Raw genomic sequence first — 24333 nt, forward strand, 5'->3', positions numbered from 1 at the left:
CTAGAACTCGGAGGTGTCGTAGTTTCGGTGCTTGATCGGTCGGGCCGTGGAGACGTACGACTACATCAACCAAACGCTTCCGTTGTCGATCTACAAGGGTACGTAGATCATACTCTCCCCTCTCGTTGCTATGCATCACCATGATCTTGCGTGTGCGTAGGAATTTTTTTGAAATTACTACGAAACCCAACAGTATATGACTTTGCTATTTGTTGGTGTTTTTGTGTGCGTGCGTTGGTGTTGGCTGTGTGCATCCTAGCTATGCAGAGGCCGGGTGTGTACTCATTATGTTTGTATCCTCTTGATGCTTCATTTGAGTTAATAAAATTCACCCTTTGTCGAAAAACGAAGGCCAGCGAAAGTCCACATTACATTAATAAAAACACTAAAAACAAGATGACGCGCTGCCCTAGGCATCCTCGGCGACGGCGGTGTCTGCGTCGGGACCGGTGAGGTCGATCAACGTCGGTGTAGCGCCGGCCCAGGGGAACGCCGTGTTCCAGACGGCGGCGATGTCGGGCTTTGCCGCCGCTTCCTGGGCCTGGCGCGCCTCCTCGTCGGCCTCGCGCTCGAGCATCTGCAGACGCTCGCCCTCCCGGCGCTCCTCGGCCAGTTGAACGCGGCGCCAATGGTCGAGGTAGGCCGCCTCCTGCTTCTCCGTCGCCCCGAGTCAGATCGGCGGATCGCTAACCCACTCGCGCACTACTCCGGTCTAGGAGTAGCGCTCACGGTAGGCCGGCTCCTCCGGCTCGGCTTTGGGCGGGGACGGCGGGGCCACCGGCGGCACGACGCAGTCGCCCGCCGCGAAGAGGGCCATGGCCTCCGCCATGGCAGCCTCGAAAGTCGCCTCGTCCGCCTCCCTCCACCGCTCCTCCTCCTCGCCCTCCTTGATGGCCGCCTGGTAGGCGGCCTCGGCCTCCTGGTCCTCGTCGCGGACGACGAGCGCGAGCGGCGGCAGGCTGTGGTCGACGCCGTGGACGCCGCGTCGCCTCGTGCTCGAAGACGAACCATCGAGCCTAGTTGGGCGAGTCGGCGGCGAAGTGCGGGTCGGCGCTCTGCTCCAACGTCAGCAACGCCCGTCGGCGCCGCACCTCCTCTGCATGGGCCCTCGGCGTTCGCGGCGCTGCCGGCACTGGGATCCTCTCCGGATCCAAATGCCAGTCATGCGGCAGCGTCACGTCCAGGTACGGCAGAGGCACGCGGTGGTGCCAGTGCCACTCGGCCTGGTGCAACGGCACGTTGATGCGCTGCCTCTGCCGGGGAGCGCGCGCCGGCGTGGGGAGGGCAGGGAGGAAGGGGGAATGGCGGGCGGGGGCTTTGCCCTTGCGGTTGCTGCCGATGCCGGAGAAGAAACCCATGCTGGCGGTGCTAGTGTTGTCGCTGGCGTGGGGGCAGGGGTGGCCAAATGGGGACGTGGGGCGAGTGGTAAGTGGATGAGGACGGCCCCGCCGCACGCCCGGCTTAAAAAAGGACGACCGTCGTCGCTGACGCGTGAGCCCAAGGTGGACGGTCGTCATAAATTGTGTTGACCGTGGCGGTTGGGTGACCGCCAGGTAGGGACGCGGCGAACGGCGAGAAGACGCGCGGCGCGTCCGCTTCGCGTCCGCGCCGACGCATTCCAGATGCAATTTTGGGCCGGAAATGGGTCGGCGCGGACGCCGGACGGACACGATTTAAGTTTGGGTCGACGCGTTGGGCCGTCATTTTTGTTCGCGCCGACCTAAACGGAGGCGGGCGGACGAGATAAATCGCCCCATTGGAGTTGCTCTTAAATAGTGAATTTTGATATGTTTACAGCATGCACGTGCTTAGCCAAAGCTGGTTGGTTTCGAAGAAGCTTGATTAGATCGAGCAGTTCGGTTTACGAGTGGGAGTCGCGTATGTCTCGCAGCGGAAACTTGCGAGTAGGATAACATCCTCCTCTTTTTTTATACTATAAAACGAGGATAGCATTCTTTTTCAAAAAGAAGTAGCAGTAGGACAGCATCTGCGCCGCACGAGCCACCCTATATCTCGCCCGCTTCGTTTTGGACGACGGATCACCGAAGCAAAACCGCGTGCGTTGGTGCGTGCGAGCAGTCAAAAGCCGGTGCCACGCGCCGCGGATTTTGCTTGGGGCGGCGACGCCGTGACGTGACGATGGCCTTTCCCCTTCCGGATCCGGGCTCGCTGACGCCGTGCCAGTAGGTGGGTGCGCGCCGTGTTTATCCGCGAGCGAGAGCAGGCAGGGTGGGAAAAAGGCCGAAAGGGCTGAGAGCACAGGCAAACGAAACGGCTATGCGTTTCCTTCTCGATTTGGACAAAGCACACACCTTCTTTTCCTCCTCTCTCTGTCTCTCTCCCGTCCCGTCTCTTTCCGTGCCCGTCCTCCTCTTTGCGGTAGCTGCAGCGGCCGTATCTGCCAGCGCCATCTCTCCACCGCGTCGTTTTCGCTGCGTGCTCCCCGCGCCGGGTAATACGACGCGGCGCGATCTCATCCCGCCGATCTGCCGCTGGGCTCGCTTGTTTGTTTCTTTCTTTCCGGTTCCCGTGCATGGCACTTTTAAAACAATTCCACTGCTGAATGAACTCACTTGTTTTAACGAACGGAGTCTTCGGATTCTTGTTTATGATTAAAATCAGTTCCGATTTCTCAAGCAAGTCTTGGCATTATTGCGTGCAAATACAAAAAAAACGAGTATCTTCAGAGCCAAGCGTGTTGGCTATCCTTTTCTTTTGTTCTTAAACATGGAGAGAGAATCGGTGGTGGTATTAAACGAATTGGTGGCGTGTGATGGCACTTTTTAGAGGGGGGCGAGACTCGCAGTCAGGAGCTCACTCACTCCCCGGCGTGAGGCATCCGGTGGCTCTCACATGAGGATGCACGTTGTGCATTGGATCCCAGGGAACCGAAGCCCGCACGCACATGGTGTTTGTACTGCACTGTACTTCCTCTCGCATTAATCGGGCGCGCTGCTCATCACGGTCGCGGTTGAGTGCGCCCGTACGCTAGCGCCCACAAGAAAGAAAACCGTCGATAAAATACTGCATTATCTGAACAACTGTACCCCATAATCAGTCGCCGGCCGGTGAAGTACTGCTGCTGGTGTACAGAAGTACTAGTGATAAGTTGACACTTGACACCGGCCGGTGGTAACCGTCGCGCTTGGCCAAAAATCGTCAAGAGGGTCGTTCTGTCGACGCGCAGGGCAGCTCGGCGTGCATGGTGCGTGCCCGGCCGACCCCCACTCATCGTGACCCACGATCGATCCTCTATCCAGTTCTAGTCAGTCTAACCGCTTATACTAATCCGCCGCCCCACTGGGCCTGGGCGTAGTACGTTGCTTCACGCGGAACGGAAGCGAAACGCGCGGCGAGAAAAAGGACGCGACGCGTGCGTCCTCCCCGCCCCAAGGGACGCCAGCGGTGGCGTGCCGGCGTCCGCGCCGGTTGCGTCACGCATGGCACGCGACGCCAGCGGTCACGCTCAGGGCCGACGGTCGCCGGCCGTCCAGTGAGCTGGGCTCTCTCCCCGGTCGCGGCGTGGACGGACGGAGCTGCGGGCGTGCGGTACGGTGCACCTGCACTACCTACCCGCGACCGGGTCTGGTCGGTCGTGCGTCAACGGGCCGCCGTGCCGGTGAATCGACCAGGAAAACCGGGGGAAAGGAAGGGAAAGGAAAAGTAAACGCCGCTCGGCTCGGCACGCGTCGCCTCCCCGCCGTCGCACGTGGTGTGTCGGCCTCGGCGTGGGCGCGCGGCGGACAGCGAAACGGGACGGGGGGCACGAGCGCCGCGTGGTGCGCCGCGCGCCGGTCGGCGGCACGTGGGGGCCGGGGATAGGGGGAGTGCGTGCGGCGGGCGGCGGGGGAGGGAGCGAGGGATGGATGGGTACTAGATCGCGTCCGCGCCGGCCTCGTGCAGTCGTGCTCCCGATGGATGGACGCGGGTGGACGGGCGGTGGCGTGGTTCGGAATCGCTTTCGCCGCCACGTTTGCCGGGTCCGTTTTTGTTTTTGTTTTTGTTTAGGTTGCGGCCTTGAGGTTTCGTGAGGGCCACAGATGGGCCAGCGTGGATGCGGTAATCGACTTCGTGCTGTTTGGCCCGTTCGATATCAAGGACGAGCAACCTTCTAACCTGCGGCCCACACTTTACTCCCCGCCGTCCCCGGCCACCTTCTAACCTGCGTTGCCTATAAAAACCATCTGAACCGTGCCTTCCCCTGATAGAGAAGGTACGCGATCCTGTTAATAACGGAAAATAAACACTTTTGTCATGTACTCCCTCCATCCGATGAAAAATGTACATATAAAATTTTTAGGACAAATTATGAAATGAAGTAAAAAATGCATTCGAAAGGTGCAAGTCATCATCTCTTCTCTTTAATTACCCAACCTCCAATGACCTAAGTGCATGTAAAAATTAAGGAGACCATGTGTAATATGCTATTGGTCTTGATTACCGTGTGATGGGAGAGAAACGTTTTTTTCTATTTTAATGTGCATTTAAAAGATAGATGTACATTCTTTTGTGAACAAATTTTAAAGCCAAAGCGTACACTCTTCATCAGACAGAAGGAGTAAAGGAGGAGCTAGACGAAAAGGTAAAAGCACCATAGACCCAAAAACTTGTCCATCCCGTGATGTTTTAGTCCAGAAACTTGCAGAAGTGGACCCCATCACTCCAAAACTTGCACACAATGTGACAATTTGGTCCAAACCCAATCAACTAATCTCTTGAAGACTTGTCATAAAACATAAAAAATAAAGAACAACATAGTTTTCTACAATAAATAACAAATTAAGACACCCTATTCTCATATTAGAAGACGCCATAATTACTTTGGAGCACCGGTATTATTTGGTTTCTCCTTGGACGAACAGAGTCTACTGTCTGGTTGTGTCATATACACTTCTAGTCGGTCGTTAACAAGTTGACCGCGTGGCCTAATGGATAAGGCGCTCGCCTCCGGAGCGGGAGATTCTGGGTTCGAGTCCCAGCGTGGTCGCTTCTTTTTTACATTCTGTTGTTGATTTTACTTTTTATTACGGGCTTCGCTTCTTTTTTACATTCTGTTGTTGATTTTACTTTTTATTACGGGCTTGGCATGCACGAAATGCAGTCATTTTCTTTGTTCTTTTATAATTTACATTATGGACTTCACTACAAATCTTTCTTTTTTTGGCATTACCGTAAATTATTCAGCTCAATCTTTTACTCTTCCTAAAAAGATCGAGCCAAAAAATGCAGTCATTTTTTACATTCTGTTGTTGATTTTACTTTTTATTACGGGCTTCGCTTCTTTTTTACATTTTGTTGTTGATTTTACTTTTTATTACGGGCTTGGCATGCACGAAATGCAGTCATTTTCTTTGTTCTTTTATAATTTACATTATGGACTTCACTACAAATCTTTCTTTTTTTGGCATTACCGTAAATTATTCAGCTCAATCTTTTACTCTTCCTAAAAAGATCGAGCCAAAAAATGCAGTCATTTTTTACATTCTGTTGTTGATTTTACTTTTTATTACGGGCTTCGCTTCTTTTTTACATTCTGTTGTTGATTTTACTTTTTATTACGGGCTTGGCATACATGAAATGCAGTCATTTTCTTTGTTCTTTTATAATTTACATTATGGACTTCACTACAAATCTTTCTTTTTTTGGCATTACCGTAAATTATTCAGCTCAATCTTTTACTCTTCCTAAAAAGATCGAGCCAAAAAATGCAGTCATTTTTTACATTCTGTTGTTGATTTTACTTTTTATTACGGCCTTCGCTTCTTTTTTACATTCTGTTGTTGATTTTACTTTTTATTACGGGCTTGGCATACATGAAATGCAGTCATTTTCTTTGTTCTTTTATAATTTACATTATGGACTTCACTACAAATCTTTCTTTTTTTGGCATTACCGTAAATTATTCAGCTCAATCTTTTACTCTTCCTAAAAAGATCGAGCCAAAAAATGCAGTCATTTTTTACATTCTGTTGTTGATTTTACTTTTTATTACGGGCTTCGCTTCTTTTTTACATTCTGTTGTTGATTTTACTTTTTATTACGGGCTTGGCATATATGAAATGCAGTCATTTTCTTTGTTCTTTTATAATTTACATTATGGACTTCACTACAAATCTTTCTTTTTTTGGCATTACCGTAAATTATTCAGCTCAATCTTTTACTCTTCCTAAAAAGATCGAGCCAAAAAATGCAGTCATTTTTTACATTCTGTTGTTGATTTTACTTTTTATTACGGGCTTCGCTTCTTTTTTACATTCTGTTGTTGATTTTACTTTTTATTACGGGCTTGGCATACACGAAATGCAGTCATTTTCTTTGTTCTTTTATAATTTACATTATGGACTTCACTACAAATCTTTCTTTTTTTGGCATTACCGTAAATTATTCAGCTCAATCTTTTACTCTTCCTAAAAAGATCGAGCCAAAAAATGCAGTCATTTTTTACATTCTGTTGTTGATTTTACTTTTTATTACGGGCTTCGCTTCTTTTTTACATTCTGTTGTTGATTTTACTTTTTATTACGGGCTTGGCATACATGAAATGCAGTCATTTTCTTTGTTCTTTTATAATTTACATTATGGACTTCACTACAAATCTTTCTTTTTTTGGCATTACCGTAAATTATTCAGCTCAATCTTTTACTCTTCCTAAAAAGATCGAGCCAAAAAATGCAGTCATTTTTTACATTCTGTTGTTGATTTTACTTTTTATTACGGGCTTCGCTTCTTTTTTACATTCTGTTGTTGATTTTACTTTTTATTACGGGCTTGGCATACATGAAATGCAGTCATTTTCTTTGTTCTTTTATAATTTACATTATGGACTTCACTACAAATCTTTCTTTTTTTGGCATTACCGTAAATTATTCAGCTCAATCTTTTACTCTTCCTAAAAAGATCGAGCCAAAAAATGCAGTCATTTTTTACATTCTGTTGTTGATTTTACTTTTTATTACGGGCTTCGCTTCTTTTTTACATTCTGTTGTTGATTTTACTTTTTATTACGGGCTTGGCATACATGAAATGCAGTCATTTTCTTTGTTCTTTTATAATTTACATTATGGACTTCACTACAAATCTTTCTTTTTTTGGCATTACCGTAAATTATTCAGCTCAATCTTTTACTCTTCCTAAAAAGATCGAGCCAAAAAATGCAGTCATTTTTTACATTCTGTTGTTGATTTTACTTTTTATTACAGGCTTCGCTTCTTTTTTACATTCTGTTGTTGATTTTACTTTTTATTACGGGCTTGGCATACATGAAATGCAGTCATTTTCTTTGTTCTTTTATAATTTACATTATGGACTTCACTACAAATCTTTCTTTTTTTGGCATTACCGTAAATTATTCAGCTCAATCTTTTACTCTTCCTAAAAAGATCGAGCCAAAAAATGCAGTCATTTTTTACATTCTGTTGTTGATTTTACTTTTTATTACGGGCTTCGCTTCTTTTTTACATTCTGTTGTTGATTTTACTTTTTATTACGGGCTTGGCATACATGAAATGCAGTCATTTTCTTTGTTCTTTTATAATTTACATTATGGACTTCACTACAAATCTTTCTTTTTTTGGCATTACCGTAAATTATTCAGCTCAATCTTTTACTCTTCCTAAAAAGATCGAGCCAAAAAATGCAGTCATTTTTTACATTCTGTTGTTGATTTTACTTTTTATTACGGGCTTCGCTTCTTTTTTACATTCTGTTGTTGATTTTACTTTTTATTACGGGCTTGGCATACACGAAATGCAGTCATTTTCTTTGTTCTTTTATAATTTACATTATGGACTTCACTACAAATCTTTCTTTTTTTGGCATTACCGTAAATTATTCAGCTCAATCTTTTACTCTTCCTAAAAAGATCGAGCCAAAAAATATATCATGATACAATGATGAGACTCGACAAATCTTTCTTTTTTACATTCTGTTGTTGATTTTACTTTTTATTACGGGCTTGGCGTACACGAAATGCAGTCATTTTCTTTGTTCTTTTTATAATTTACATCATGGACTTCACTACAAATCTTTCTTCTTTTGGCATTACCGTAAATTATTCAGCTCAATCTTTTACTCTTCCTAAAAAGATCGAGCCAAAAAATATATCATGATACAATGATGAGACTCGACAAATCTTTCTTTTTTACATTCTGTTGTTGATTTTACTTTTTATTACGGGCTTGGCGTACACGAAATGCAGTCATTTTCTTTGTTCTTTTTATAATTTACATTATGGACTTCACTACAAATCTTTCTTTTTTTGGCATTACCGTAAATTATTCAGCTCAATCTTTTACTCTTCCTAAAAAGATCGAGCCAAAAAATATATCATGATACAATGATGAGACTCGACAAATCTTTTTTTTTTACATTCTGTTGTTGATTTTACTTTTTATTACGGGCTTGGCGTACACGAAATGCAGTCATTTTCTTTGTTCTTTTTATAATTTACATTATGGACTTCACTACAAATCTTTCTTTTTTTGGCATTACCGTAAATTATTCAGCTCAATCTTTTACTTTTCCTAAAAAGATCGAGCCAAAAAATATATCATGATACAATGATGAGACTCGACAAATCTTTCTTTTTTACATTCTGTTGTTGATTTTACTTTTTATTACGGGCTTGGCATACACGAAATGCAGTCATTTTCTTTGTTCTTTTATAATTTACATTATGGACTTCACTACAAATCTTTCTTTTTTTGGCATTACCGTAAATTATTCAGCTCAATCTTTTACTCTTCCTAAAAAGATCGAGCCAAAAAATATATCATGATACAATGATGAGACTTGACAAATCAAGATTCGGCACAGCAGTATAGGATGGTAACCAAGTTTTTAATTTTGCAAATTACAAAAAAAAATTGCCGAGAGTGAGAGCGTGGGTAGTATACGCATCAGTCAATTATTCAGCTCAATCTTTTACTCTTCCTAAAAAGATCGAGCCAAAAAATATACCATGATACAACAATGAGACTTGACAAATCAAGATTCGACACATCAGTATAGGATGGTAACCAAGTTTTCAATTTTGCAAATTACAAAAATAAATGCCGAGAGTGAGCGTGGGTAGTATACACATTCTGTTGTTTATTTTACTTTTATTACGGGCTTGGCATACACGAAATGCAGTCATTTTCTTTGTTCTTTTATAATTTACATTATGGACTTCACTACAAATCTTTCTTTTTTTGGCATTACCGTAAATTATTCAGCTCAATCTTTTACTCTTCCTAAAAAGATCGAGCCAAAAAATATATCATGATACAATGATGAGACTTGACAAATCAAGATTCGGCACAGCAGTATAGGATGGTAACCAAGTTTTTAATTTTGCAAATTACAAAAAAAAAATTGCCGAGAGTGAGAGCATGGGTAGTATACACATCAGTCAATTATTCAGCTCAATCTTTTACTCTTCCTAAAAAGATCGAGCCAAAAAATATACCATGATACAACGATGAGACTTGACAAATCAAGATTCGACACATCAGTATAGGATGGTAACCAAGTTTTCAATTTTGCAAATTACAAAAATAAATGCCGAGAGTGAGCGTGGGTAGTATACACATTCTGTTGTTTATTTTACTTTTATTACGGGCTTGGCATACACGAAATGCAGTCATTTTCTTTGTTCTTTTATAATTTACATTATGGACTTCACTACAAATCTTCCTTTTTTTGGCATTACCGTAAATTATTCAGCTCAATCTTTTACTCTTCCTAAAAAGATCGAGCCAAAAAATATATCATGATACAATGATGAGACTTGACAAATCAAGATTCGGCACAGCAGTATAGGATGGTAACCAAGTTTTTAATTTTGCAAATTACAAAAAAAAAATTGCCGAGAGTGAGAGCGTGGGTAGTATACACATCAGTCAGTTATTCAGCTCAATCTTTTACTCTTCCTAAAAAGATCGAGCCAAAAAGTATACCATGATACAACGATGAGACTTGACAAATCAAGATTCGACACATCAGTGTAGGATGGTAACCAAGTTTTCAATTTTGCAAATTACAAAAATAAATGCCGAGAGTGAGCGTGGGTAGTATACACATCAGTCAGTGCCCAAAAAGTTGAGACGAGAATCATTCAAAATTGACAAGAGCGCTAGAAGCTTATTTCATTATGTTATATGATGAAACTTCATCCCTGGCATTACAAAAACCAGCATTCAGACTAGGTACCGCTAGAATGGGATTTGAAAAGGCGCTGAAGCTAAACTTGCATTCATACATCACAAGGGACAAGTTACACCCGCGCTGGGGGGGGGGGGGGGGGGGGGGGGGGGGGGGCTCTTGGATTTTGCTGCTGTACATCTAGTCGACAAGTTTCAAAAGGTACTCCGAAGGTGATACCACAAAATTCAGAATCACCCCCAGAAAAAAATAGCTCAGACAAACATACCCTGTGCAACTGCTGTTTTGCGGATCAAGCAGCTGACGCTTAACCACAAAAGAGAAACGTATTTGTTCGCCAGCGTCGGATTTGAGCTGCCTACATCCATTCGTGGCCTGTGATCCATGCAGCGCCTTTAGACCACAGACCCCCTCTGCGACGTTGAAGATATTCGATGTTGAGTTTAACCAGGTCACCTCTACCAAATTTAAAGTACCTTACTACTTTCAAATTTAGCCTTGTTGACAAATCTTTCTAGTGATCCTTTCATATTCAGATTTCTGCCGAAAGAATTATGCATGAAGAAGCACAATACTTAGTCTACAGCTTGTGGTTCTGCATTTGAATCTCACAACTGGCCCAAAAGGTCTGCAGAGAAGTCAAGTTCATCCTCCTCCATATGCTCTCTGGGCCAAAGATTAATCATAATGCCATCCTGTAAGATCGTGAGTGTACCTGTGCTGAACCCAAAATATCAAGGGCACACTTTCTTATCTTGGTTCCTCAGTCCACCAGAACACCAAGCCAGAGTCCAAGCAGATAGCCTGAATGCTGCGATACCTACTGACTCAGCTAAAGAAGGAACAAGCAAAAGATTGATTCTCCTTGCTTAACTGACCAAACCATTCAGAAATCTGTCTCGCTTGCAGAACACATGGACCTGATAATGGTCCAGTCTGGGTAGAAACTATTTTATCAAATGTCAACGGAAAGAGACTGAGCAGTGCACCAATGGCAGAAAACTGAACAAGTATGCTACTTGATCTTGTAAAACTCGTTCCTATTAGCACTGCCAACTTGTTCCTCAGCTCAACTACTGATTCTGTCTCATAACCAACATCATCAATGAAGAACCTGCAAAACAGTAATCAAGCAATTGTAAAATATGTCACTGAAAAGTGAAAACAACTCCAGAAGATATACTAGGACTAAATCTATTAACAGAAGTTGGAACAATATGTATGCAATGAACATGCACAAAAGCATATTCAGAATTGAAAGAAGAGGGGGAAAGAGATTATCACCCTTAAATAGAAGGCCCAAAGCTAAAAAACATGTCTAACGCTAAGAGATTATTCACCACTAATAGACTCATTTAAAAGAACATATAATCATGGCAGACTACCAGCCATATCAAAAGAGCTGAGCTTGGATAACGAAGACCGTAATCACGTGAGAGAAAGTTCCCAAGGATGCCATTGTGACATTAGATTCTAATCTTTACACCATCACATATATCAGAATAACTGCTACAGTGGCACAACACTGGACAGTGCGTCTCAATCTAATCGCATGAGAGAAAGTTCCCAAGGATACCACTATGACATTAGATTCTAATCTTTACACCAACACATACATTGGAATGACTGCTACAGTGGCACAACACCGGTTATTCAAAGCTGCTGGTACCTTAAGAAAAAACACCAGCTCAATAATCAAGATACATGAGATCAAGATGTAGCCCCCCCCCCCCCCCCCCCCGATCCATATCAATTGTCGCTCATTTAGTACAACTTTGTACAGTACAAAGTTGTACAAAATCAGCGATAATTAATATGGATCGGAGGGAGTACCAAATTGTTTCCAACATGTTTTGTTGTATACTTAGATTAGCAAGCATAAATCTGCACAATATACACAAGATGTCACACAACATGTGCACCTGGGGTCTTCTAGTGATGAAAAACTGATCACTTGATCAGTCACCCATCATGAGAGAAGGAGAAGAAACAATTCAATAACCCACCCCCCCACCCCCAGTGCTTTTTATTTGATGTTTTAGACTTCTGTATACTTACTATTCCTAAAAGGCAAAGGGTAAACCACATATTATGTTGAGTGTCTTTACCCTTTGTGGCTAACAAATAAAGAGATTAAATGCAGGAAAGGGTAGACAAAATCAGCGATAATTAATATGGATCGGAGGAACTACAGGAATACGTAGGTACATGACTAGTATCTCTTACTAAAATCTCGTAACATCAAATAGAAAGAACACATGTCCCGTAAAGAACATGAAATAAAGAAAAAACGAAGGCAGTACATATTTAACAACTGTGAAAGTAATTTCAAAGCAAAGCAGGAAGGGAAATGGCACAAACCTTCCAAGCTGGCTGACAAGTACCAAGAGAGCAGCTGAATACTCCTCACATGTGCATGTTTCCAAAATCTTCAGAAGACGAACAACAACATTTTTGTATGTCCACTCGCAGCTCTAAAACACAAACATGAATAGTCAGCCTATAATGAAACAGATGATGTGTACGATTGCACAGCAGATATTAGATCACTGCTAATAATAAGAAGAATAGATTTAACTTAAGCAAAGTTCATCAAAAGAGCCATCATGCTAGAAACGACGATGTTTAGTTCTTTTGAAATGACTCTGATTTGACAGGGGAGCTAAAAGTAAAACTACTCCCTCTGTAAAGTAATATAAGTCAAGTGCCTAAAACATCTTATATTACTTTGCAGAGGTAGCATTAAACTAATACTATCTAACTATGAAATAAATCCCCCTGGTACATGAAAATGTGTTGTCTGGCAGTCAATATTGTTCACATGTTGGATAATATCAAATAATAAACTATCAAGATAAACTGAAATCAAATAAGATCACAAAGTTGACCATACCATGTAGTTCCCAAACAGCTCAAGCAGAGATATTATCTCTGCAAAATAGCACAGGTCTCTCCCTGCAGGATAATTGGTATCCTCAGTAAGTTTTGCTTGCTTGGAGATATTGCAAGATTCACCACAACTGATCTCCAGTCCATTTGATCCCGAATGAGAACCGTGCCTTGTAATAGCTTCATTTGAATTGGCATGATTGCTCCATGACAGAACACATAAATCTAGCTCATCGAGCAGAGAAGAGATAAAAACATCTATAGACACTGTATCCACATCAAACACACAATGTGTACAGGATGGGAAAGCTGTTGGTCTATTGGACTGAATATAAGACGACACAAGGCACGAAGAAGTGTCTGTGCTCTCAAGAAGCAGGACAACCAACCGTATAGTTGTCATGAGAAGGTTACAGCTCTTCAGAAAGCGCAACTTATCACCACATACAGAACCAAAGACATGGAGAGCCAACATGGTCCAAGAAAGGTTTAATTTGCCCATCTGAAGAACTCTGTACGAAACCTCTAAAGCAACATCCAGCCTCTCTACTTTAACACATATTGAAGCCAAAAGGATGCACGCAGAGATAAACTGATTAACAGTCGCAGGCTTAGTGGATACTTGTATACCAGTTTCATCATCTAGGTGGCAATGCTTGATTGCATCAGAATTCTTAACTCCCATTTTATCACAAACCATAACTTCTTTGTTCACGAGAAAATCCTCAATTAAGGAGACAAGGACATCCAGATGATTGCTTTTTAGGAAGCCCAATCTCGTTTCCATGTACGGTTTCACTGCAAGGAAAATAATGGAAATTTCAAAATAATGTCTGAAAACACGATTCAGAAGCTATTGTACAACATACAATGACTAGCTTGGTACAGCCATAATTGCATGTGGTGTGGCTCAAGTATAAAATAAGTTAATAACAATGAATGATGAAGACAACCAAGGCATGGACTAGTTTCTCATAGAAAAGGAAAGTTAAATCACTTCGCCAGATGAAAAATACTCACAAACTGAACTTGACAAATAACCTACAAGCACTTCAGAAGAAAACTACTTGTCATATCACAATCTAAACTTGATGAATAATCTCAAATACTTCCATCAAGGAATTTCAATTAACACGTGAGAATATAAAATGTTATTGGTAGAAGTAGGAAGTAACACTGTGTAACTTTATGAGAGATGATAGTCAAATAGGAGCAGTATCTAAAAGGCTACCAATTGTATATCAAACTGTAGCATTTAAGAAGTTTCTACCTAGTGGAACAGCATCAAAGTCAAAAAGTACAGATTTCGATGGAATCCTTTTTTTGTGGTACTTTAGTTGATTTTACTCTTAACTGCTTCTAAACTCTCCCATCCGATAAAGGAACAAAATGTTTGCACAAAGTTCTTGCATAGCATAACCACATCAAGTTGCAAACCCAGTTATTTATTACGCACAAAAGGGGGAAAGGGGAATAATAAGTGATGAAAAAACTGAAATATTGAAAGCCTACCCGCCATCATACCAGTCATGGAAAAAGCCGACAAAGCAACGTATTGATCAACAGGTTCTGCTGTTAATTTACGAACATCCCACAACAAAAGGGAAAAAATGAGGGGAACCCTCTCTCTGCATAAGAAAACAGAAGTGTTACTTTTTTCGCAATATGAATGCTCGTGGTAGTAATAGAAGAGCATGCAACTGCCAAAATGAATAGAAAAGCAGTCAGCTCAATGCAAGCAGACTTACTCTGGAAGCAGCAATGGTTCGGTTGATACTCTTTCTAGCAATGGACCATCAACATAAATATCCTCAGAAAGTTTACTAGCTTCAGAAGTCAGGGCATGCCAATAGCGAAGTATCTTTATTAGGCTGCTTCTTTTCAAACTAGAAACTCCAACAAAGTCAATAGTGTTGTTTCCGGCTTCATGACAACGACCAATCACACTATTTGAGGTCAAACTGACTGGCCCAGCTACTTGTGCTTTGCTTGTTCCAACATTACTTTGCAGTTCAGGATCTGATGATGTATCAAACATTTGATTTAGCCTGCTTTTATTAGGTGCCAAATGCAAACTGGCATTTGCATGGCCTCTGCAGCTACTTTCTAAGAACTGTGGTCCCATGGTATTTTCCGAATCCACAGCAACGGAAACCAACGAATTTGAGGCCACATTCCCACATGAAACATTGACCGATTTAGCTGTAACTGACGCATCAACGGATTTGGTGTTGTAAGGATCATTATCTGCTGTATTAGATTTATTGTTTGCACACAGCTCCTTAACACTGCCACCATGTTCAGTTCTATTATAGGATGATTGAAACTTAGCATTCTGAGATAATTCCTGAACTTCCGACAAACTGCCATCAGACCTTGGTGCAGAACAATCTCTATCATATTCAATATCATCGCCATCAACCAAATGCGGAGACATAGGCCTTCCAGCTATAGTGGGTAGAATAATGGGCACATCTGGTGAAAGAGGTCTCTCCATTGCCTTTCTGTATTTCTCCTCGTCAGCATCATTGTCTAAATTGAGCAACTTCAAGCAGTCCCCTTCAACCAATTTCTCAAAAGAGAGCAATGAAGCAAATTTGCTGCCTGTGCAAGCATTTGCTGCTCCAGGAGACAATACTTTAGCACAGCCACTCAAGGATTTATCAACGGCCACATGACATTTCCTGCTATCATTTTGCGAGCCCTCTTTGGTTATACATGGGATGATGATATTTTGTTGCTGCGGACATGAACGAACATCACTGACTGCCAAATAATCATTTGTAACGGCCTTATGGGAAAGTGATTCTACAGAATTTTTTGTCCTTTTTCTCTTCCTACCACCATTAGGCATTTGATTTGCAACTTCTGTACCACTAGGCAGTGATGACTTCAATGCCTTCCGTCGAGATGAATGACCAGAAATCTCCAGCAGCGCTCTATCTTGTTTCCTTGTACTGCCGTCTTTAGGGGGTAACTCTGAACCTGTTGGGTTCTGGTTCTTTCTGGTACCTGTTGATGAGACAAATAGGCTTTCCTTACCCTGGGAGCCCATGAACTTTTTATCAGATATGGATGTGGGACGTGATGATCTTTGGTGATTTTTGGACTCAGTTCTGAGAGCACAACCAATGGGAGGCTCCAATTCAGAACTAGTACCTGAGATTGGTCTTGTGCAGCTTTCTCTAGGCAACTGATATGAAGTGTATTCTCTTGGGGCAGAAGTAAAAGGAATAATCCCAGCTTGTAACCCGAAATATGGGGCAGCAACTGGATTATGAGGACGAAGAGCACGTTCCAGGTCATGTACCTCCGGTTGACGCTTCAGCTGCCAAGATGATCAATGGTAACGTTAGTTCATATAAAAGTAGGTGCAAGAGAAAGTTCTAAGCGAATGTTAAAACTTAAAAGTAGGTGCATAGTAGTAATAAAAAACAGCAGCTGGTGAACAGAATATTAGTGGCATCTACATGTAAAAACACTGGCAAGTGCATATCGTTTTGTCTAAATATATCATTTGCACCTCTTGCGACATAAAAAATGAACTCCACTTTAGTCGTTATATCAAAATGTGCTTTGGACTTGCGTTTGCAGAAAGTTTAAAACAAATATCATGGGAGCAACACATTTTGTGAGCAAGAGAAAACAACAATTCTCATGTAAGCCGAATGAGATTAAAGAGTAAATAAGATGCAATGGATACAACTGGGAGGATGTAAGTATGAGTGATTACGGGAGGGTATATAACATTTCTCCAAACAATTGGATCCATAATTATGAAATTGGATTATAGATTTTGGACAGCTCAGATGAAAAGTATCGCATCCAACTCATGCTTTTTATAATGGTATAGAGGTATATATGATAGATAAATTTTTATCATGAAATAACCACAGGGAAGCATGGTAACAAGTACTGAGTGTCTACATTATGATTCAAATTCTCTTAACTATGCACTGCAGTGTGGAATTGGCAACATAAACTGCAGTAATATTTAATAGATTTTTCTATTGTTATTAAAACTATCATAAAATAAGATTTACATTTAAGTATTAAACTGGCACAAAATGATAACAATATTCAATATTGTTAAAACTATCATAAAATAAGATTTTTTTTAATACTCCTTTAACATGTTAATATAGGAATGGCAAAAGTTAGAACTGGTAGAGCGAGCATCCAAAATGATATCAAATTCGAGAATAGAGGACCTAACATTTTTCTTGCCGTACTACGAACCCCTCCACTGTTAAATTCCGTCAATTCTTCGATGTGAACACATGAAGATTGACAAAAGCAGTACTGCGATGTCTCCATTTGAAAACAGAATGCAGGTCCTTTTAGCATTTGGAACAGTAAAAAAATCTAAGCTTGACCATCTATAATGGTAAAAAACTACTGGCATCCAAAACATCGAAATGATATTACTAGATTTTTCGTTAAGTCCTTCTACAATCTGAGCAGACTAGCAGAAAAAAAAAACCCACCATGTAGACAATTTTGCAAAAATATTTACATATCCATGTGAAGAAATTCTGTGTTTGCAATAGTGAGCTATTGTACGTTGAATTTGAAATTATACACTACCCTGATACCTTTGAGCATCAAATTCTACTTAACTACCTTCCTTCATGGAACTCATGATACTGGTAAGTAGCTATCAGGATACATACCTTTTTCATTGCATGAATACCTTCAACACCACTAGCAAGATAGTCATCAAGCATGTTAAACCGATTCAGCGGCTTCATCCAGTCCTGTTTTAGGAGCTCAATTTCTTTTCTTATCAATGATTTCTCCAACTTTGATTCCCTTTTCACATGCTTTAGTTGATCTTTCTTTCGCTTCAGCTTCTCTTTGAGAAGTTTTATGTTAGCACTTTCAGTAGCTACATCAATATGTTGTATTCCATGTTTGCCAAGAGAAACCATATCCCTAGTGGCACTCAAATCATCAGACTTCTTCTGTAAACATTCACTACGTTTTCTCTCCTGTTCCACCTTCTGTAACAAGTGGTCTGCACGGTTTTTCTCAGACATAGCATTCTTTCTTTGAGCCTCAATGCTAACTTGTAAGCTTTCATTCAGCTTCTTCTGTTCCTCTAACTGTGCAAACAAATGGTTAGAATGGCTCTTCTCTTCCATTGCCTTTTTCCTCTCAACTTCAATTAGTTTTTTGTTCTTCTCTGCTAACATTTTTTCAGAATCAGCACATTTCTTTTCTCTAGCAGCCTTCTGCTTCTCTGCTTCGGCCTTTTTATGTGCCTCCCCTGTTTTCTGAATCTGAGCAGACAACTGCGCCCTGGTTTCATTTACTTCAGTCCTCAATTTTTCACATGATGCCTTCAAATCACTGGCTATTTTTCTTTCTGTGTCAGCAAGCCTTTTGTACTCTTCAGACTTATGTGTTTCAGACTTCAATAATTTTTGCGCTTCTAAAGCCTTGCTCTTTGCTTCTTCGACCTTTTTCTTCTCAGAATCCCTTTTCAGTTTTTCTTCTCCTAAAACCTGTTTGAGCCTTCTATTTTCTTCCTCCAACTCAGAGATGCGTAAGAGCTCGTCACTGTTTTTGCTGAAATTTTGTTTTTGATGCAGGGCTGAGTTCTCTGCCTTCAGTTCAATTACCTCTTTCTCTAATATATCTCTGGCATCAGATTCGGTTTCCCTAGCTGCTTCTGCTGAATCAGCTCGGAGACGCTCCTCCTTGCACACTGATCATCCAGAAAGCAGAAAGAACAACCTATTAGTGCATGATGTACATACCAAAAGGTTCAAAGATGAAGTGGTAAAGATATGTAGAAACCAGAACGCCTTATGGATTGATCATAACAGAAGCCTCAAGTATTTAAATTTCTAGCTACATGCAACATGGACAAGGTCTATATTACAGATGAAATAGTGGATGTTATCAAAGAGTATAAAAAAGCATTAGGAGAAAATAAACATACTTTGAAAGGCTCATCTTCTGTGGGATAGACACCTTCTGTTAAATTCCTGGTAGCATGCTACTAGCATGCCATTAGATTAGAATTTAGAGCATTAGATACTTCAGAACAACAATCTTTTAATACACAAAGGCTTTTGTTTTCTCTAGATGAAGAAGAGGATTTTATTATAAGGTCAATTAGTGGCTTAACATATACTCCCTCCGTTGTAAAATAGATGACCCAATTTTGTACTAAAGTTAGTATATAGTTGAGTCATCTATTTTGAAACGGAGGGAGTAGCAAGCTAAAGTGTGACACGCCAAAATTTAGTTTTGTTCTTGTTCATCTTGCAAAGTGAGCGTTCCAACACACTCCAGCTAGCTAGAATCATAATGCGGAAGGAATCAACCAGATCAGCACAGCATGAACGAGTTAGAGAACTCCGTACCTTCGGCCAGAGCTGATTTCTCATTCCGCACCTTGTCAATCTCGCTGTTCAGGAGCTTCACCGCCTCCCGCAGAACCGCCCGGCCCTTCTCAATTTGCTGGTACTTCTTCCATAGCTACGGAACCAGAGAAACAAAAAAAGGGGGTCCATCAAGAAAGCGAACAGACCGAAAAGAGAACGCGTCGCAAAGAGTCGAGGAGAAGGGGGTCCGGTTACCTTGGCGCAGCAGGGATTGGGGCCGCCGGCGGCACCGGCGGTGGCAGCGAGGGGCGGGGTTTCCTGCGATGAGTCGTTCTCCGCCGTCTCCGCCGCCATTCCGGCGTGATTTGTGGGGATGGTGGGGTTTAGGGTTTGTGCGGCGCGCCGAGGGCTTCCACCTTCCTGTGCCCAGAGAGGGCCGGCGATGGGAATCGGAATCCGGAACGGGAATCGACTGCCTCGTGCGCGGCACGTGCGGGAGCGACAAGAGACGAGGCGGTGGTTTTTTTTTTTGAGAGAGAGAGGATTCCTTTTTAGGCCTTTTGGTTCAAAATAAAAGGATTCAAAAGGAATTTGGGAGGATTTTAAGTTGTTTGATTCTTAGGATTATATAATTCGTATGACTCTTTTCTTATGATTCATATGTACTAGGTTCAATAGAAAATTTTATATCCACTCTAACCTTATGTGAAGAATCCTGTGTTTCTCTTGCGCACAATCAAACAGCCATATTGATCCTATAATATTGATGAAAATGACATGCCATTTAATTTCTGTATTTTATCTATTACCGCGTTTTACATATTCTGCAACTCTGAAAGTGCAACTATCTCTGGGTGGTTTTGATAATTCCTAACAACATATAGTTTATTGAGCTCATGTTATTTCAAGATAAACATTTCAGGAAAGCTCAATGATTGGCATGGCATGGATGAGAAAAGTGGACCCCTCAAAATTCTAAGGACAAAGAATTGACTCAAGCTCAAAGCTCAGGACTCTACATCTTTTTATTTTAAGTGACCCAAGATCACATTGAGTCTATAGGAAAAGTCAATACTATTAAGAGGGGATGAGATGTTGCTTAATGACTTGCTTGCTCAAAGTGCTTAGTGATATGCTCCAAAACCCTCAACTACTTTCTCACATCCACATATGTCCCAAACCAAAAATCAAACTCGGCCCCATCGAAACTTTCTATCCGGCGCCACTGAGTTCAGTTGACATAGCCACTGCCAGAAACCCTAGTCTTTTCGGTCTCACCGATAGGGATCTCGGTCTCACCAAGATGGGATTGTAATCTCTCTGTTTCCCTTCGTAATGTTTCGGTCCAACCGAGATGAGTGATCGGTCCCACCGAGATTGCAATGCAAACTCTCGATTTCCCTTTCATAACGTTTCGGTCTAACCGAGATGAGCGAATCGGTCCCACCGAGTTTGCCTGACCAACTCTCTGTTAGTCAATTACCAAAATCAGTCTCATCGAGTTTGTGTAATCGGTCTCACCGAGATTACGTTATGCCCTAACCCTAATGAAATCGGTCCCACCGAGTTGACATGTCGGTCCCACTGAGAATCCTAACGTTCACATTTTGAACTAAATCGGTCTGATCGAGTTTCATGATTCGGTCCCACCGAGTTTGATGATTTGTGTGTAACGGTTAGATTTTATGTGGAGGCTATTTATACCCCTCCACCCACTCTTCATTCATGGAGAGAGCCATCAGAACATGCCTACACTTCCAACATACATTTTCTGAGAGAGAACCACTTACATTTGTGTTGAGGTCAAGATATTCCACTCCAACCACATAAATCTTGATCTCTAGCCTTCCCCAAGTTGCTTTCCACTCAAATCATCTTTCCACCAAATCCAAATCCTATGAGAGAGAGTTGAGTGTTGGGGAGACTATCATTTGAAGCACAAGGGCAAGGAGTTCATCATCAACACACCATTTGTTACCTCTTGGAGAGTGGTGTCTCTTAGATTGGTTAGGTGTCACTTGGGAGCCTCCGTCAAGATTGTGGAGTTGAACCAATGAGTTTGTAAGGGCAAGGAGATCGCCTACTTCGTGAAGATCTACCCGAGTGAGGCAAGTCCTTCGTGGGCGACGGCCATGGTGGGATAGACAAGGTTGCTTCTTCGTGGATCCTTCGTGGGTGGAGCCCTCCGTGGACTCGTGCAACCGTTACCTTTCGTGGGTTGAAGTCTCCATCAACATGGATGTACGATAGCACCACCTATCGGAACCACGCCAAAAATCTCCGTGTCTCAATTGCGTTTGCACACTCCAAACTCCTCCCTTTACCTTCATATGCAATTGTTTTACTTTCCGCTGCTATACTCTTAGAATTGCATGTGTAGGTTGATTGCTTGACTTGTGCTAAGTTGTTAAAATCTGCCTAGAACTGAAATTGGGAAAAGGCTAGATCTTTTATTTAGTCAGGTAGTCTAATCACCCCCCTCTAGACATACTTTCGAGCCTACAAGTGGTATCAGAGCATTAGTCTCCATTTGCTTTTATTTCCAGAGTTTTTGATGGTCATAGCCTTGGTTTCATAACCTAGGAGAGTATGGCGTCTAGCGAGGGAAATTACCACCGTAGAGGTCCTTACTTTGATGGTACAAATTTTGCTAGTTGGAAACATAAGATGAAAATGCATATTCTTGGACATAACCCTGCCGTTTGGGCTATTGAGTGTATTGGCTTGCAAGGTGAATTCTTTGATGGAAGAGAACCAAACCGTGAAGGTACCGCGGAAGAGTTGAAGATGCTACAATACAATGCTCAATCTTGTGATATTCTCTTCAACGGATTATGCCCCGAAGAATTCAACAAAATCAGGCGTCTTGAGAATGCAAAGGAAATTTGGGATACTTTGATTGATATGCATGAAGGTACCGAATCTGTCAAGGTATCCAAATTGGATGTGCTTCAAAGTCAGCTTGACAAGTTCAAAATGAAGGATGGTGAAGGCGTCGCTGAAATGTACTCTAGGCTTGCTCTCATCACAAATGAGATTGCCGGCTTAGGAAGTGAAGAGATGACCGATAGATTCATCATCAATAAGATCCTAAGAGACTTGGATGGAAAATATGATACCGTGTGCACATTGATCCAAATGATGCCCAATTACAAAGATCTCAAGCCAACGAAAGTTATTGGAAGAATTGTTGCTCATGAGATGTCACTCAAGGATAAGGAAGAGCTTCACAACAAGTCAAGTGGTGCTTACAAAGCCTCGTGTGATGCTCCCACATCATCAAGTGAGAAGCAAACCTTCAATGAAGAATTGAGTCTAATGCTGAAGAACTTCAACAAGTTCTACAAGAGTAGAAGTAAGGAAAGAAGTTCCAAGTCAAGGTCCTACATGTTGGAAATATGCCCTAGAGGCAATAATAAAATGGTTATTATTATATTTCCTTGTTCATGATAATTGTCTATTGTTCATGCTATAATTGTGTTATCTGAAAATCGTAATACATGTGTGAATACATAGACCACAACATGTCCCTAGTGAGCCTCTAGTTGACTAGCTCGTTGATCAATAGATGGTTACGGTTTCCTAACCATGGACATTGGATGTCATTGATAACAGGATCACATCATTAGGAGAATGATGTGATGGACAAGACCCAATCCTAAGCATAGCACAAGATCGTGTAGTTCGTCTGCTAAAGCTTTTCTAATGTCAAGTATCATTTCCTTAGACCATGAGATTGTGCAACTCCCGAATACCGTAGGAATGCTTTGGGTGTGCCAAACGTCACAACGTAACTGGGTGGCTATAAAGGTGCACTATGGGTATCTCTGGAAGTGTCTGTTGAGTTGGCACGAATCGAGACTAGGATTTGTCACTCCATGTGACGGAGGGGTATCTCTGGGCCCACTCGGTAGGACATCATCATAAAGAGCTCAATGTGACCAAGGAGTTGATCACGGGATGATGTGTTACGAACGAGTAAAGAGACTTGCCAGAAACGAGATTGAACAAGGTATAGGGATACCAACGATCTAATCTCGGGCAAGCATCATACCGGTAGACAAAGGAAATTGTGTACGGGATTGATTGAATCCCCGACATCGTGGTTCATCCGATAAGATCATCGTGGAGCATGTGGGAGCCAACATGGGTATCCAGATCCCGCTATTGGTTATTGGCCGGAGAGATGTCTCGGTCATGTCTGCATGCCTCCCGAACCCGTAGGGTCTACATGCTTAAGGTTCGATGACGCTAGGGTTATAGGGAATAGATGTACGTGGTTACCGAATGTTGTTCGGAGTCCCGGATGAGATCCCGGGCGCCACGAGGAGTTCCGGAATGGTCCGGAGGTAAAGATTTATATATGGGAAGTCCCGTTTTGGACACCGGAAGTGTTCTGGGCGTTATCGGTAACGTACCGGGTCCACCGAAAGGGTTCGGGGTCCATCGGGAGGGGCCACCAGCCCCGGAGGCCTGCGTGGGCCAAGTGTGGGAAGGGACCAGCCCCTAGATGGGCTGGTGCGCCTCCCACAAGAGGCACAAGGCACAGGAAAGGGGAGAAGGGGAAACCCTAGGCTCAGATGGGCCTAAGGCCCACCTAGGGTGCCCCCCCTCTCCCCCTCTGGCCGCCCCCCTAGATGCATCTAGGGCTGGCCACCACCCCTAGGGGGGAACCCTAGATGGGGGCGTAGCCCCTCCCCTCGCCCTATATATAGTGGGGGTTTTGGGGCTGCCAGAGACACGAGTCTCCCTCTCTCTTGGCATAGCCCTACCCCTCTCCCTCCTCGTCTCTCGCAGTACTTGGCGAAGCCCTGCTGGAATGCCACGCTCCTCCACCACCACCACGCCATCGTGCTGCTTCTAGACGGAGTCTTCCCCAACCTCTCCCTCTCTCCTTGCTGGATCAAGGCGCGGGAGACGTCACCGGGCTGCACATGTGTTGAACGCGGAGGCGCCGTTGTTCGGT

At 42.6% G+C, this 24333-nt stretch overlaps 1 protein-coding gene and 1 non-coding gene across 5 annotated transcripts; one reads left to right on the plus strand and one right to left on the minus strand.

Annotated features, from left to right (window-relative positions):
* The first annotated feature begins 4914 nt into the window (after positions 1-4914).
* TRNAR-CCG (transfer RNA arginine (anticodon CCG)) lies at positions 4915-4987 on the plus strand. The gene has a single exon. It is a non-coding gene; the product is annotated as a tRNA-Arg (tRNA).
* Positions 4988-10092: 5105 nt separating this feature from the next.
* MEE22 (maternal effect embryo arrest 22) lies at positions 10093-19850 on the minus strand. 4 transcript variants are annotated; one of them, XM_087547618.1, is made up of 9 exons: positions 19623-19773; positions 19407-19521; positions 18980-19039; positions 17706-18742; positions 14781-16360; positions 14545-14660; positions 13037-13830; positions 12505-12617; positions 10093-11257 (listed from the first exon to the last, which is right to left on the minus strand). In XM_087547618.1, coding segments are annotated over exons 3-9 (3927 nt in total). In that variant the 5' UTR covers positions 18981-19039; positions 19407-19521; positions 19623-19773; the 3' UTR covers positions 10093-10971. The 4 variants fall into 4 exon arrangements, with proteins under 4 accessions (XP_087403744.1, XP_087403743.1, XP_087403742.1 ...); XM_087547617.1 differs by having other exon boundaries at positions 18980-19036; positions 19623-19640; XM_087547616.1 differs by lacking the exon at positions 18980-19039 and having other exon boundaries at positions 14557-14660; positions 19623-19850.
* Positions 19851-24333: the final 4483 nt, after the last annotated feature.

The sequence above is a fragment of the Triticum urartu genome, chromosome 3A (assembly GCF_056163025.1).
Source record: "Triticum urartu cultivar PI428250 chromosome 3A, HENAU_Tu73, whole genome shotgun sequence".
Lineage (NCBI taxonomy): Eukaryota > Viridiplantae > Streptophyta > Magnoliopsida > Poales > Poaceae > Triticum > Triticum urartu.

Coding starts and splice junctions, on each gene's coding strand:
- MEE22 (XM_087547615.1), bottom strand. CDS start 19,721: ATGGCGGCGGAGACGGCGGAGAACGACTCATCGCAGGAAACCCCGCCC. Junction 16,361..17,705: donor GTATTCATGCAATGAAAAAG/GTATGTATCCTG, acceptor TCATCTTGGCAG/CTGAAGCGTCAACCGGAGGT. Junction 14,661..14,780: donor GAACCATTGCTGCTTCCAGA/GTAAGTCTGCTT, acceptor TTTCTTATGCAG/AGAGAGGGTTCCCCTCATTT.